Genomic DNA, 15,713 nt, shown 5'->3' with positions numbered 1-15,713 from the left:
GAGTGGGGGTGGAGGAGGGAAATCTTAGACTGGGTTCCACCATTTTAAAATTAGTCTATGTGTGCCAAACTTCTGTTGTTATGGGTATAGATCAGTTTCCAAACACTTATACCAGTAAAAGAGTAGGGCATCTTTACACGTGCTCTAGGGTGTGGGGAGGGGAGGCACTTTAATTAGAGTGATTCTTGGGAGTCATTCTAATTAAAGCACCTGCAGTGTCTTGTGTATTCAGCATTCTGCACTTCAAAATGGCAGCAGGGGTGCTTTAACTAAAGCAGGGCTGTCACCATTTTGAAACATGAGGATGCTGAATACATGTGACACTGAGGTTGCTGGAGCATGCTAATTAGTATGCTCCAGCAGACTCAATTAATCAAGTTTGCTCTATCACATTTTAATTAGTATGAATCCAAGCAGGCATTGGGCAGGTGTATCGGTGCCCATAATGTCTGTACCTGGCCACAGTTATAATCTCTAGGCTCCACTTCAATAGAAATAATACACTAAAACACACAATAATGGATAGCAATGATCCTCTATTAGATTTTATTAGTGATTTTACTAATCACTAGGTTTATTAAATAAAAGTATAGTTATCTAGTCATTTTTTATACGGTGCTCTCATATCAACTTCAAATACTATGGTGACTGAAAATGCCAACAAATTTTAATTATTATTTTTTACTTAAACATTTTATAAAGTTACATTTAAATAATTAAATTCTTCTCCCTTTTTTACCAGAAAAGCATGGTTAGTTTTGCCAAGGGGTTAGATTTCTAACTATGTGCCTTATTAGATTACATTAACCTTGAACTTGAAAGGACTTTCTCTCTCTCTCCCTCCCTCTCTCTGAAGAAGAGGGAACATGTTATGTGTCTCAGAAGAGCTATCCATTCTAAACTGCATGTGATGGGTTTTGTGATATGGATTACTAATATTAAGTTGAGCCTGTTAAACTAATATTATGCTTTACCATCCTCTAGTCCACATGATTTAGAGCAGTGGAAGTTTCAATTTGGTGTATTAAGTTTCTCAGCACCACTCCAGGCTTTAAACTGTGCCTCATTTTTTTCCTCTTTTTTAAGTATAACCTTGTTTATCCAAAGGTCTCAGGAGACACCTGAAAGCTTCCGACAAATGTGATTTGAGCTAAGTAAAAAGCCAGCTGGCATTTTAACAGACAGAAAACACACATGGCTAGACTTTTGAAAGCCTATTGGCCAGATCTCCATTTTGAACAGAATGTACCTAATTCTGTAGCTCAGCAAATAGATTCCACAGCCTTTAGAAAGCTAACCAGATGACAATACATGGATCAGGGTGCCCATCTCTAGAGAAGAAAATTGGCTAGCTTTGCAGATCATGCAGCTCTGAAAAGTTATACAGACCAAGAGCATTCTTCTCTACTAAACAACTGGACAAACTGCCAGTGGGCATAGAACTTTTTTTTTCTCTTAGAAATAAAATGTACTTAGTTTTTTTTAGTTGGTTTGCAATACAGTCACTTTAATATGAGGGGTATGCTGATTAAGTAGTTATGGAAATCCTAGAACTGAAGACTACTTCACGCACTACACTCTTTCATGAAATCAGAAATCTTTGAGCCCTATAATTCTCTCAAGTGCTTTGTCCAGCTTTTTAAAAGTGTCTATAGGGAGGAACTTTTTTTTATCATTGCTTGTCAGAATTAATTCTGCAGTCCAATATCCAATTATTAGAATCTACATTTTTCTTTTTTTAGGTAAATTCCATCTCTGACTATACACAGGAGAAAATGAAAATTTGGCTTACTTGCTTTTGGATATTTTATAATAATCTGAAATAATAGTAAAACAAATTATGCTGTCAGTTAAATTCATAAATCATTTCAGAATAAAATTCAAAAGTAAATGGTACAAAATTAGCAGCTTACTCTTAGGCTAGGGACAGAAATTATGCATAAACCAGGATAAGTGATCAGAAACTGGTTTAAATCTGTAACACAGTGGATATTCAGTGCATATAAACCAGTTTCAAAATGGTTAAAACTGGTTTAAGATAACCTGGATGGACATAGTTATGGCAGAAGGCCACCTATGTTTGTCCCCAAAAACTCTGCTCTGTGACAATTTGGTTAGGATGGGCCCTGCAGAGGGTACACACCTTACCCTATCTCTTTAGGTAACCTGAGTTGGATACATTACTGAGGGATGGGGGAAACCTGCTCCCTCTGCCTTTGTGACTGGCATCACATACTTAGGTAAGGGGCTTGGGCTCCCTAGTGGGCTAGAGACTGCCAGTCTGCCCAGCAACCAGTGATGCATTTCAAATTGGTTGGCTGAAAGACAACAGGTGCTGGCCTCCACTGGAACAAGTAAATGAGGTCATAAAAGCTATATAAGTTAAGGACTGCCCAGGAGTGGGGGCAGTAGCCATGATGAAAACTCATAGAGAGAGAAGAGCTGGACCATCTGAAACTTGCTTTCTCAGGAAACTCATGATCAGTGAACTGCCTGCCTCCAGAGGGACTCTCCACCTGCACCTGGATGATAATTGAAGTCAGCTACCTGAGATCTAACTAGATATATAGCTTGCAGTAACTCAGATGCGTGATCAAAGGCTACACCAGCCACCCTGTTTGCTCTATAGGATTTCTCTGATACTACTCAACTCTGTACCCTATTCCAACCCTACTCCTTGTTACCAATAAAGTTCTCCTTTGTATCTAGCATGGGAGACTTATTGAGAGTGGGTCTAGATTATGCCTTGGGGTCCCCTTGGTTTGGTTAACTAAGGGAGACCACTACTTGTGCTTCTGACTGAGGGAAGCATCCCAAGTTCTTGAAGTGAGTCAAGTACCCTTGTGGGTTACTAGGCCTGTGTTTCCTAGGGGGTACTGTGCCAGGATCAAGCCTATCCCCATCAACTCACTAGGGGGAACCAGCGGGGTTTGAGAGAGACCTTGTTCCCCCTAGCGCCCCCCAGGGTAACAAGGAATAACAGCTACAAATTGTTAGAGAGTAGGTTTAGATTAGATATTCGAAGGCACTACTTCACAGTCAGGGCAGCTAGGATCTGGAACCAACTTCCAAGGGAAGTGGTGATGGCTCCTACCCTGGAGGTCTTTAAGAGGAGTCTTGACGTCTACCTGGCTGGGGTCATTTGAGCTTGGTCTTTCTCTCCTGCCCAGGGCAGGGAGTCGGACTTGATGATCTACAAGGTCCCTTTCAGCCCTATTTCTATGAATCTATTAGTCCCTGGGTGGTGGCAACAATAACCCCAGGCTAGTGGGTTTGCTCCAGGAAGGGGGTCAGCCAGATGTGAGACAACCCCAGGGAGGCACTCGGAGCCTGGACACAGCAAGGTGGGTGGCCAAGTGCAAGAGCACGCCCTACTGGCCCACCACAGTAGTATTAGACTTAACTGATTTAGGTTAAATCAATTTATTGAACTTCTGTCCCACATCCCTTTCAGATGCAACTTAACTCGTAGTCCCCCAGCATCCCAGGATGCTTTGCACCTTCCCTGCAAACCTCCCCTTCGCAGAGTGGGTGGGTGGATTAGCCTCAGCCCAAGCTGTCTGCTTCAGCTGAGCAGGGAAACATGCTCTAGCACCCTCTGGTTTCAGGCCTGAGCCACTTTGGGCATGTGGCTGTATTTCTGCAATCAAAAGTGAATGTCTGTTCATTTTCTTGTTGATTCAATCTACGCAGCTTAAACTAAGCTGCAAAGATTGAACTGATTCAGCCTTGGAGTTCTTTCACTGTTTGTACTGAGACTGAATGGGTGAGAAATCAAGGTGAAAGCAATAAAGTAGGGTATTTTTATCGTTTGCTTATTATCAGATGTAGTGCCCTGGGACTGGAACTGTGATCAGAGGTCAGGCATGCTAGGCACTGTACAAATGCATTAGGACAGTTTATCCCTTCCTCAGAGAGCTAACAATGTGAACAACAAGATGAAACATAGAAAAGAAAAAATGAAAGTGAAATGCCGTGCCCAAGATCAGTCAGTATATTAAAAGCATAGTAAAGAACAGAACCCTCTAGTCTCCTGCCACTCAGTCCAATGCCATATCCTTTGAACTAAGCTCCTGCTTAATTTGGTCTTCTCCAGGTGTACAAAATGAGAGTAACCTATTACATACACAAGGTGTGGAGACAAAGGGAAAATTACTTCAGTTATCCTGAGTTAGTAACGGTTTAAGACTTTCACACAGACTTTGACAGAACTGTACTTGTGATATTTGACAGATTTGTACATTTTGACAGTCTTGTGCCCACCAAGAGCATTGACAAAAACAGCTGCTTTTAATCATTTTTAAAGCAATGTAATCAATAAAACTATGAATAAATCCAAACAAAAACCCTGATTCTAAAAACTCTCAAAACTTTGGAGAAATGTAAATCCTGCTCAGAATATCACACCTTAAACCATAATGGGTTAATAAAAACCCCAGATTAAACAACCTGAAATGTAAGTGCAGGAAAAATTGGTTTCCTCTTCTCATTAAGAACTGAACAAACACCCTGCAAATGAATATCTTTTGTATTTTAAGGGAGACTAAATTTGGAAGGGAAATTTGTGGTTCAAGGCTATTCCAAGTTAAAGCCCTCAGTTTGACTCTCTTAATTCAGTTCAAACACCAAAATCCTTTCAAGCCTGAATTAGCCTGAGTGTTCAAGTGCTCAGGTCCAAATGAATTGGTCAGGGGTTTTGCTGGAGTATTTACTTTCTTTAGGGTTGAGACTGTAGAGAAAGGCAGGTTCCGTTGTGTGAGTTAGCATGCTTGTAGAAAGAATAACTATTAGTTTTGTCAATGCTGGTGACACAATCCGAATTTTAGTTAAGCTATAGGTCACTATAGCCTGTGACCTCATTTTCCCTAGATTCTACTATATAGAATGGGCTGTTGAAACGACAAGAATCTTCTTAAACACACATCTACCACATATTTTTCCTATTTTTGTTTGTGCCAGCAGAATCATGTGTGCTGCCTTACTCTGGGAGGGAATGCCATGGAAACTGCTTCTGTAGATGGCCATGAAGTTTTGAAAATTGGTCAAATGACTTTTCCACAAAGGTTGCAGTGTTGCAGGTTTGTACAACTTGGACTAGATACAGCTGCAGTTAGGAACAACAGACATTATTAGAGAGGTATAAACACACAAAAAAATACACATGTGAAAATACAGGACAATTTTAAAAAAGAAAAGGCTTTCTTTAATACAGCCCATAGTGCCAGAAAATTTGATTTATAACTTAGACTTAGCTGTACACACACACACACACACACACAATATATATATATAATTATAATTTATAATAGAAAGTTTGAGGGGCATTTATCCAGACATGTCTATCTGTCTCTTTTTTCATATATATTCTGTCTCTCTCTACACACACACACCTTTTATGGATCATTATCATATTATCCAGACAAGTCTTTCTCTCTCTCCATGTATATATAGATTATATACACATGCATGGAGAAAGAGAGAGAGAGAGAGAGAGAAAGAGAGAGACTTGTCTGGATAACATGCAGCTCAAACATGGAAATATGACCACACTATGTAAAAACGAATAATGCTCCATTAAAGTATCATACAGAAGGCTCCCATTTCTAGCACGTTTCCTAATTTGTGCTGTGCTTCTTTTCTGGATACTTTAATTAGCTCTTGATTTATTTTTCACTATAAGGCAGAAGCAGTTTTTCTTAATGGCTCCCTGCTAATAGCTCTCTGCCTGGTATTATTTCTCTCCTGAATCTCAATGCTCATGGCACTACTGCTTATCCCATGATCCTCTAACTGTGGCTCAAAAGCATTTTTTATAACCAAGCCAGGCAAGTGTGTACACTAACAGAAGACTAGTTTAAAATTCAGTTAAAAAGAGTGAGCAGAGATTGTAATACGTACGGAGGCAGAATTTTTGCTGATCCCTAAAATGGTGGCTCTTGCAATTGAACTCTCTGTATTCAGCACCTCAGCATCTCGGGGAACAATGTCAGAAGGTGAAGGTTTGGCAGAGCCTGTCAGTGACATTTGTGCAAGTGTGTGAATCAGGTTATTCAGTTTGACAGGAAAGCACTCCAAACTTTCCTTTATTTTTCTGAAAGCAAAACAAAAGAAAATAAAAATAAAGATAGAATATTAATTTCTCTCTTTAGGCCTGTATTTCCCTTTGCTTCCATTTCTAGGTGCCCGCTGCCATGGCTGCAAGTAAACAGACACACATTCACCAGTTATCACTTATTTGCAACAGGACACCCTATCCAGCAACTGAACCCAATTCAAAAGAATTATTATATCAATCTGCAAAGGAGTAGGGCTGGATGTGTCCCATTGGGAGAGTGGAAAACATGCTCACGGTAGCCCCAGATCCATAGGTCACATCCAAATGAACATAGATGTTTGGTTTCTTAGGAACAACTAGCAGTGGGACGCCTTGTGCCACTGCTAGTTGTCCTCAAGTAACGCCTGGGCCATGCGCCCTCTGGCATGCAGTAGATTACCCCAGGTGGGGTAGTGGAGGCTGGGGCCAGCACTGGGTTGGCCCCAGCAGCCTTACCTGGGATCCAGGGGGCTTCCTGGAGCTGCAGCAGTGGCGATTCTGCTGCTTGGAGCCTGGTTGGCAGCCAGAGTGGGCTCCAGGCAGCTAGGCTTTAGTTTTGAGTGGCACGCACTACCCCTGCATGCACTGCTCCTCTTTTTTTGCGCAGGGTTTTTGACCTGCAATGCTCTCTTGCAGGGTGGAGAACAGGTGAATGTACAGTATGCGGCATAGCAGATGTGTCTGTGGCACCACATACTGCACGACTGTTCTCATCTGGACTTGGCCATAGTTCTTATTCTGCCAGGCTCCTGGCAAACATTATGCTTAAGATTTAACTTGTTAATAGCCTCTTAAATTAGTAACCCGGCCACAGGTTCAGACCACAACCCACAAAACCAGCTACAAAATATTCCACAAAATGTGTATAATAATTTGGTGGCTGGTTTCCACTGTACTTTGGGTTGACCATGTGGCAGAGTCACCTGCCATGAAACCTGATGCTAACTGCATGGTGGGGCTTGGTTGACAGCTCATCCAGCTATGGTGGTCTTATGGCTGAGACTGACAATCAGCTGATTGGCAATTCCTGCTTTGGGAAGACACCTTAGTTGAAATTAGCTGCAGTATGGTCCTAGGGCTAGAACCCACAATCAGCCAATTGTGATCATGATCCCAGGCTCTTGCTGCACTAGCAAGCAGTAGTGGCACACTTCAGATTTGATCCCTGATCCCAAAATCGTGTGTTCTACCATGCATGTATGGCATGGTAGGAGGTGTGATTGTTGGGTAGGAAAACATCCCATTGTGGCTTGAAATGAACATATGCCAGGGGCCTTAATGTCCTGGACCAACCCCTCCCCTCCCTTGCCTTAAAGAATAGATACACACTGACAGCATGCTTGCAAGAGCACAAAGATATAACATACGGGTGGATAAAATATGGCCTATGGCAGCGATTCCCAAACTGTGGGCTATGACCCCAAATGGGGTCGCAACATCAGCCGATGTAGTCATGGGGGTGGGGAGCATGAGGGGCCACACTGAGGAAATGGGGCTATAAATGGGGTCATGCTGAGGAAAAGTTTGGGAAGCACTGGTCTATGGGCTGGATCTGGCCTGCCAACTGACTGGATTTGACCCGTGGGTGGGCATCTGCCAAATGACTGTATCCAGGCCACAGAAGCCCCTGCAGTGCTCCATATGGGGCTGAGCCCTGCCTTCTCCTCCCTGGGGCAGCCCACGCCACAGTCCTGCCCACTCCTACTGAGGGCCCCAGTCAGTATGCAAAGCTTCCTCATAGGCCTGCACCCAGAGCTGCCTGGGTACTGCTCAGCTCCCCCCACCTCCAGTGGCTCCTCTTCTCCCCGCTATGCTGCTCCAGGCAGCAGGTAAGTGGGAAAGGGCAGGGGCCTTGGGGATGCATGCCAGGCACCACAGGCCCAGCCAGAGAGGGGGAAACTGCAGCGGGGTGGCTCCTGCCCCTGTGCATGGGGCTCCAGCTTCCAGCCATTTTCCATCCACTTGGCTTCTCACAGGTGGCTGCTCATCATGCTAGGCAGGTGGAGTGGGTAGAAGGCAGCTAGCAGTTGGAGTCCCATACTCTGGGGCAGGAGCTGCCTGGCTGCAGCTTCCCTCTACCTGGCTGGGCATCTGCTGCTCAGCACATGTCCCCACAGCTTCCCTGCATTAACTGCTGCACAGGGCGGTGCAGCAGGGGCAGGAGGAGCAGGAGCTTCTGGAAGTGGGTTGGTGGGGGCAAGAAGTACCTGAGCAGCTGTGGCAGCAGCTCTGCCAGGAAGCTGTGCACACTGGTCAAGGCTGGGCTGGGCTGGGGTTGGGGCAGTGCTCTCTGGCTGGCACAGGACAGGTGTGGGTGGGAGTGTGGCATGGACTACCTGGGGTGGAAGTGGGTAGGGCTTGGCCTCATGTGGAGTGCTGTGGGGGCAGTTGCAGGCTGGCAGGGGGAGGGGAGACAGATCGCACCTGCGCCACACGTGGGCAAGCTCTGCTGCATGTGACCCCCACCCCTCAATCCCTCCCTCCACCCCAGTCGGCTCCTGAGACTCGGAACATGGACTGTCCCCCACACAAATGTGCACCCCACCCCCACACCTCCAAACAGCCTCCCCCCTCACAAACACCCATCCCCCTACACTAGAGGGGGCAATTATTTTGGGCGGAGGGCCACTTACTGAGTTTTGGCAAACCATCGAGGGCTGCATGACAGGCAGACAGGGGCAGATAAATATTAATTTTCTAAATTTTTTAGGGGCCCCGCAGCCTGGATAGAATGGCCTGGCAGGTTGCATCTGGCCCGCAGGCTGCATTTTGCCCACCCCTGTCCTACACATATACCAGACACCCCCCCACACACAACCATGCACCTGCCCCCCACACACCCACCCCTCACATATACCTCCCCCAATATACTAGAGTAAGACTTTATTTTGAGTTATTATGCAATCGCCTCTATATACAGTACTCAAAATACCATAATTAAGGCCAAAAATATTTTTTTAAATAAAATTAAAATGTTATAGTGAATTTGTTATTTTTAGTATCCAATTTGCTCTTTATTTATAGTTTCTTAAAATGATATTTTCTGAAACATTTCATGTCTGCAGACCTCAACATCTCACCAAAACTTGGTAAGTGGCCCTCTAGCCAAAATATCTGCCCTTCGCTGGTATAACATCTACCCTGCTCAGGAGGTATGGATAACTTCTCTTCGGAGACTAAACTTACAGTGACTCAACAGCCATTTAGCAATTCAGCTGTGATAACTGTATTGTAAATCCCTTTGTTACATTTGCAAATATCAGGTTCCTGCTTACCCCTTGTGCAGCTGCATAAGGAAGAAAAAGAGAGAAAAGAATCTCCAATGTTACATCTCCACATTCATTCCCAAGCTAGAGAAGTTGGAATACATTTCTAATACCCTAGATTTTAAGGATCCTTCAGGAGAAAAGACACTATATAAGTCTCTTAGAAGCACTTTTGACAAATAACTTGTTTCATCATTGGCCTTGGAAGAGGGAGAAGCGCTGCCTACTGAGAACCTTCTTGAATCTAGTTGCTAGTTAGAATCCCTTTGCACTAGAATGTTAAACTTCCTCTAATTACTTCTGTTCAAGTTCCTGGGGTATTTTAGGTGAAGTGCCAACCACACAGCAGAATGGTTTTTCCAAGTGTGGGCACATGCTAATTATACTAATTCATTGTTATCAGAAGTCCATATAAGCACATTACCATCTGGTTAAATCCTACTGACCTAGGAGATCAGCCATGCTTAAAGTTGAGCAGGGGCCTAAATTCTCTATTGAAGAGGACTTCTTCCTGAATAAAGGTCTAAACTTGCATGATTCCTGAGAAACAGTCCTATCCACCCCGCCTCAAACAGCATCTCTTTAGCAACAGACTATCTAGCTCTTAACCCAGGGCACTAGACATCTCTCTGGACTCAGATGCCAGCTGTGCCCCCTCTTCAATATAGACCACATCACCACTAGACAAAATAACATGGATTATAACACCCAGACTTCATTCACCTGGTCCTGGCACCCGGGGCAAAGTGGAAGCAGTGATTTCCAGTTTACAGTTGTCAACTTGTGACTGCTGACAGTAGCTGATGTTTTTGCTTCTCCCCCATCCCATCAGTGCCTGGGGCAGTTACTGCAATCACCCTGCCACTAGTTATGGCACTGCTACCAATGTCATATAGTCCATCACCTGTTTAAAGTGACCCTCTGGGCTAGGGACAGACATTCAAAAAGCTGGAGCCTGAATTGATTCAACCTTTGCAGGTTAGGCTAACCTGCCTAGGTTGAACCAGTTTGTAACAGAACAGACACGCAGGCACATGCCTACAGTTGCTCAGGCCAGGAATGAGGGGGAGCCAAAGCATGCCCTCAGCTTCAGGCAAGCTGTGGGGTGAGGGGTGGGGAGGGGGTGGCATGGCCAGTCCAAGCTGAACTGGCCAGGGAGGGGTTTAATTTCCCCCTTGTTGTCCCACTGGCAGGGACCCAAGATGGGTCTGCTGGGCACTCCCATCTTGCTGCTACAGCAGCAGGGCACCATGGCCCCTGAGGCAGAGGGGAGCAGAGAGGGGGTTAGTTTCCCCTCTACCCCACTGGCAGCCAGGTCTCCCCACCATCGCACTCACTCCCTGTGGTGGAATAAGCCTCCTGCTGTCCCCTCCTCTGGATGCCAGAGGTAGGGGGTATAATCCCCCTGCCCCTCCCACCAGGGGCCCTGTGGGCTGGTGTCTGGCTGTGCCCCCACCCCACCACTGGAAGGGGAAGGGAAGGGGAAGGGGAAGGGCCCTTGTGGGGGCAGAAGTCCCTATCATAATGTTGGGGAGCATAAGCACCTTCTCAGCAGGGGGCCCTGCTGTAGGGCAGACAGAGCTGCGGTGGACTGCATGTGGCAGCACCGGGGCCTGGAGCCCTCCAAGCCCCTCCCAATGCCACTGTGGCCTGCAGCAGCTTTCCTCACCCTGCAGTGCAGCCCCTCTGCCACTCCCCTCTCTGGGAAGAGGCTTGTGCCCAGGGAAACTGACAGGGGCCTCTGCCCCCATCATGGTTGCTCCCCCCTTGTCACTCCAGTGGCCAGGTGGGGGCATGGACAGATGTTGCCGGCTGGGCGGATCCAGCCCACAGAGGGGCTTTGTCTGGCTCCCAGTGGATCACTTGGCTCTGCATGGCTGAGATGCCACCCCCTGGGCACATAGCTGGGCTGGGGCTGCTCTGCGGCGGGACTGCCTTTCTAGGCAGCTTGGCTACAGCAGCTTGTTTGCTGCTGCCACTAGCCCCACCCCATGGTACAGGTGGGGACCAGCACACTCAGCCCTGACCCCATGAACCCCCCCATCAGCTCCAGGCTCACCTGTCCAGGCTGAGCAGCAGTGGTGTGGGAGAGAAACTGCTGTTCAGCGTGGCGGGAAAAACAGCCCTCCCCCTCCTGGTGCTTCCTGCTGCAGCTTCCTGGAGCTAGCACCCGGCTGCCTTGCATCTCTGCCATGTCACTGCCACCTCTGAGCTGTCCTGTGGGGCAGTGGTGCCAGCACCGAGCAGATGCACAACAGCTTGATGCTGGCTCTGGGCGGCTGCACCTGGAAGTGCTGGCAGTGGGAGGGGGAGGAGCTGCTTTCTGCCCGGCTAGCCATTTCTCTTCCATGCCGCCACTGCTCAGCCTGGATAGGCAAGCCTGGAGCTGATGCAGGGCACTCAGGGTCAGGGCTACACATGCAGCAGCAAACAAGCTTCTGTGGCTGGACTGCCTAGAAAGGAAGTCCTGCCACAGAGCAGCCTGAAACCAGCTGTATGCCCAGTGGGTGGCTCTGTCTGCCCTGCAGCAGGGCCCCCTGCCAGGAAGGGGCTTGTACTCTCCAACAGTATGACAGGATCTGCTGCCCCCATCAAGGGTCCTGCCCCCTCCTGCTGCAGCAGCCAAATGGGGGCACAGCCAGATGCTGGCCCACAGGGTCCCTGGGGGGGGGAGGGCAGGGACGGGGTTATTCCTTCTCCCTCTGTGGTCCAGCAAAGGGGACAGCAGGGGACCTATTCCACTGCAGGGAGCAAGGAGGGTGGTGATACTAGGCACACCCGGCTGCCAGTGGGGTAGAGAGGACCCTAACCCCCTTCTCTGCCTCCCTTTGCCTCAGGGCCCATGGTGCTCTGCTGCTGCAGCAGTGAGGGGGAGCACCTGGAAGACCTGGCTTGGGTTGCTGCTAGTAGGAGAGTGAGGGGGGAACTGAACTCCTCCCTGGCCAGACCCCTGCCCCCGGCCTGGGCTTAGAAGCAGAGGGGTAGGGCCAGCCCAGCTGGGCTGGAGCAGAGAGCCCAGCCCAGAGAGGATGCTGGGATGCTGGGGGAATCTAGTTTAACTTAAACCAGGAAGGGTTTTGGGACAGACAATGCATAAACTGGTTTCAGCCAAATCAGTTAAATCTGATACTACATTCAACCAGGTTTATCTCAAACCAGTTTTGGCCATTTTGAAACTGGTTTATGTGCACTGAACATCTGTTCTGTTACAGGTTTAAACCAGTTTATGATCACTTAAACCAGTTGATGTACAATGTTTGTCCCTAGCTCTGCTGTCTACATTGGACAGACTGGACAGACAGGGTGACCCCTATATGTAAGCATGAATGAACACCAATCTGATATCAATTCCAGAAAGAACACTTTAACTTCCTTGGACATTTCATCACTGGCCTCAGAGCAAATGTTGTTAGAGAACAAAACTTTAAAGATGAACTTGTACAGGAAATTGCAAACCAAGAACCATCCACAGACTGGACTGTGTTAAATCTGGTCTGAACATTACTATATTTCTCAGTGGGTTAACTGATTTGTTTTTTTTCTTTCCTACACACCTCTCCCACCAGTGCCCCCAGTGAACATGCCCAACTGTAAACTAAGAAAAACAAAGAAAACAGTCAAGCACGCTGTGCAGATTTTTCATGTAAAAATTAGCCATATTAAGCCTGGAGCAAATACAGGAAAGAAGACACATATATTTTCTTAATGTAATAGAAGGAGAATCATCTTCCAATAAGGCACAATAATTATCTTAATTATTAATTAAGTTTTCCTGAAACAGGCAAATAAAGCTTGTTTTATAAATGACATAAATTAGGGCTTAAAAACAAAACAGGAAAATAAATCTTCATTTAAGTTATTATTAGAAAATCAATATAGTGCTGATTAATTGGGCCATGATTAAGCTTGTACAACTTACTTTATTTAGGTTCTGGGGTAAGGGGAAAGTATTATATTAAAAGCACAATTTAATCTCTTGATTAATCACTGGGAGGTGTTTTGGATCATAGAATTTGTAGCTTGATCACAATGTAGGAAAGCAGCAAGAAAAAAAAAATCAATCTATTACCATGAGAAACCTCTTTATTTTGCAACTAACACAGTGGATTTTAGCTTGTATGCAACATGCCTCTGCCTGCAGTGGAAATCAATGTGGTACTAATTCAGATGCTATTACTGTTGCCGAATGGCTGGTATCAGAGTACCATCATTTAGGCAGTCTATCATTTTAATGTCTTGTTGTTCCATCCATGAGCCCATTATATCTCTGGAATGCTTTTAACTTGCAGACTGCTAATCACATACCTTGACTTTAAACCTAAACTGAAAAATACAAGGGACTTAACATGTATTGACTTTAATGAGCATTTAGAAAAGGATTCTATCAACTCAATATTTTTAAATGATACAATGTAGTCTAGTGTCTATTATATATAGTCTATAGACAATCTAATATATGCTCTATTTAAATAGAAATATTTATCATCTTATATACAATTTTATATAAATGATGTACTGAAAGGTCCTTTTATCTTCTCTGACATTGATGGCAAGGGTTTTCTTAATGACAGGTAAAAGAACTAATGGAACTAATACTCTGCAGGTAGCCTTTTCATTCCCATGTAGACCATGGGGCTCTGTGTTGTTATGTAAGGGTCTGCTTTTACGCAAGGGGTATGTTTACACATGCATATTCATTTGATACAATAAACTCCAGTGCTTATTGTACCACTGTATTGCTCCTAGGCTCACATTTACATGTGCGCTTGGGTTCGCTGCACATTGAGCCAGCGTGCCGCAGTGGGTAGGACTGGAGCACAGGGGTGCTTCAGTGTGGGGCTAGCCAACAGGCAGCCCCAACACTGAAGCACCCTTATGCCCCAATCATCCTTCTTCACTGTCTATATGTGTGCTGCTGTGGAGTTTTTTACTCTGCAGCAGAATAGTATGTGTATTGACAAGTGCTATCCTGCTGCAGAGCAAATGAGTTTACTTCAGTCTAATAGGGTTGAATGTGTAGATGTGTGATGTTTACTGTGCAGTTAATTAGTCTACTGCACAATAAACATCTCATGTAGACATGCCCTAAGGTATTTACAAGATTACTGCCTAATGGGCTGTACAGCAGGCAAGAGTGAGACAGGCTATACATTAAGTACTACTGAATGCCCAAATGAAACTGAAATAATGTAGCATTGCTTTTAGTCATAGAAAATGAAGTTGTTACTCTGAAATGTACCTGGCACACAATTTGCAGGCAGGAATGAGATTTCTCCTTGTGAAAGTATCCCTTTGCCAGTCAGATTAGTGTCTGATCTGCTTTTCAGAAAAAGTGAATTGAATTTTCAGTATAATTCATGTGTAGTAATTCTATACCTCACACTTGTTGAATTGAATTTTAATTTCATATGTGGTTCATAGCCTTCTCAGGATTGATTAAATAATTATGCAATTTAGAATGTACTGCATGTGTAGGCATTGGGCAGGGGGTTGAGAGGCTGCTTTTTAAACTTTGGTCAGTCTTTTCAAAAGCAACGCAAGATTTTGATGCATCTATTTTTGTGTGACAAGCTGGGGAAATCTAAAGGGAATTCTGAGGAAGTATTTAGTACTTTCTGAGAATCAGATACTCCCATCAGAGTCTCAAAAGGAGAGGCACTCAAAATCACAAATCACGTATGACTGTGAACACTGCCTATTATACACTAGTACTTTAACATTCTAGTTTATATACTAGTATGCCAATGGTATAAACTTCAGGTTGATTTTTTTGTCAAACATGAACCAAATATTTAGATTTTACAATGTTTTGTGAACTTGGCCTGCTTCTTGTTTCCAGCTGCCACAGGATCTACCAACATAGAGTACAGTGATTAAATTGTTTTGGAAAGGTCATCTCTTTGATCTTTTTTTCTTTGATCCTCCCAGTCCGGGCTATGGGCTGAGGAGGGAGAGGAGGATCAAGGTAGTGAACCAAAGACTGCGGCGCTGGTGTCATTGGGAAGGCTTTGGTTTCCATGACCACAGTCTGCTCTTTGGTAAGAGAGGTAGTGAGCTGCTAGGAAGGAATGGCCTCCACCTCTCTCTGCTTGGGAGGCAGCTCTTCTTAGCCAGACTGGCTGACCTGCTCCACCGGGCTTTAAACTAAGCCCGCTGGGGGATGAGGGGAACTACTGCCACTGCTGGCCCACTGAGCAACCCTTGCAAAGCCAGCAGGCCAAGGCACTCTAAGGAGCCCACCCCTGTCCCAGCCCTGGAATGAACTGTAGGCAAGGCAGGGGCCCCCAAAGGGACACTGGCGTGCCTATACACAAATGCCAGCAGCTTGGGGAATAAACAGGAGGAACTTGTCC

At 45.5% G+C, this 15,713-nt stretch overlaps 1 protein-coding gene across 1 annotated transcript in view; it reads right to left on the bottom strand.

Moving 5' to 3' along the window:
- The window catches only part of PIK3C2G (phosphatidylinositol-4-phosphate 3-kinase catalytic subunit type 2 gamma), a 448,194-nt gene that overhangs the window by 97,057 nt on the left and 335,424 nt on the right, over positions 1-15,713 (bottom strand). Inside the window, exons 28-29 of the mRNA XM_019515837.1 lie at positions 5,899-6,091; positions 4,983-5,104 (exon numbers count right to left, since the gene is read on the bottom strand). Coding sequence (XP_019371382.1) covers positions 4,983-5,104; positions 5,899-6,091 — 315 coding nt within the window. The remainder of the gene's footprint in view (positions 1-4,982; positions 5,105-5,898; positions 6,092-15,713) is intronic.

This window comes from Gavialis gangeticus, unplaced genomic scaffold, assembly GCF_001723915.1.
Source record: "Gavialis gangeticus isolate Ggan-Ray unplaced genomic scaffold, GavGan_comp1, whole genome shotgun sequence".
NCBI classification, from domain to species: Eukaryota; Metazoa; Chordata; order Crocodylia; family Gavialidae; genus Gavialis; species Gavialis gangeticus.
This window is presented reverse-complemented; position numbering and strand designations above follow the sequence as displayed.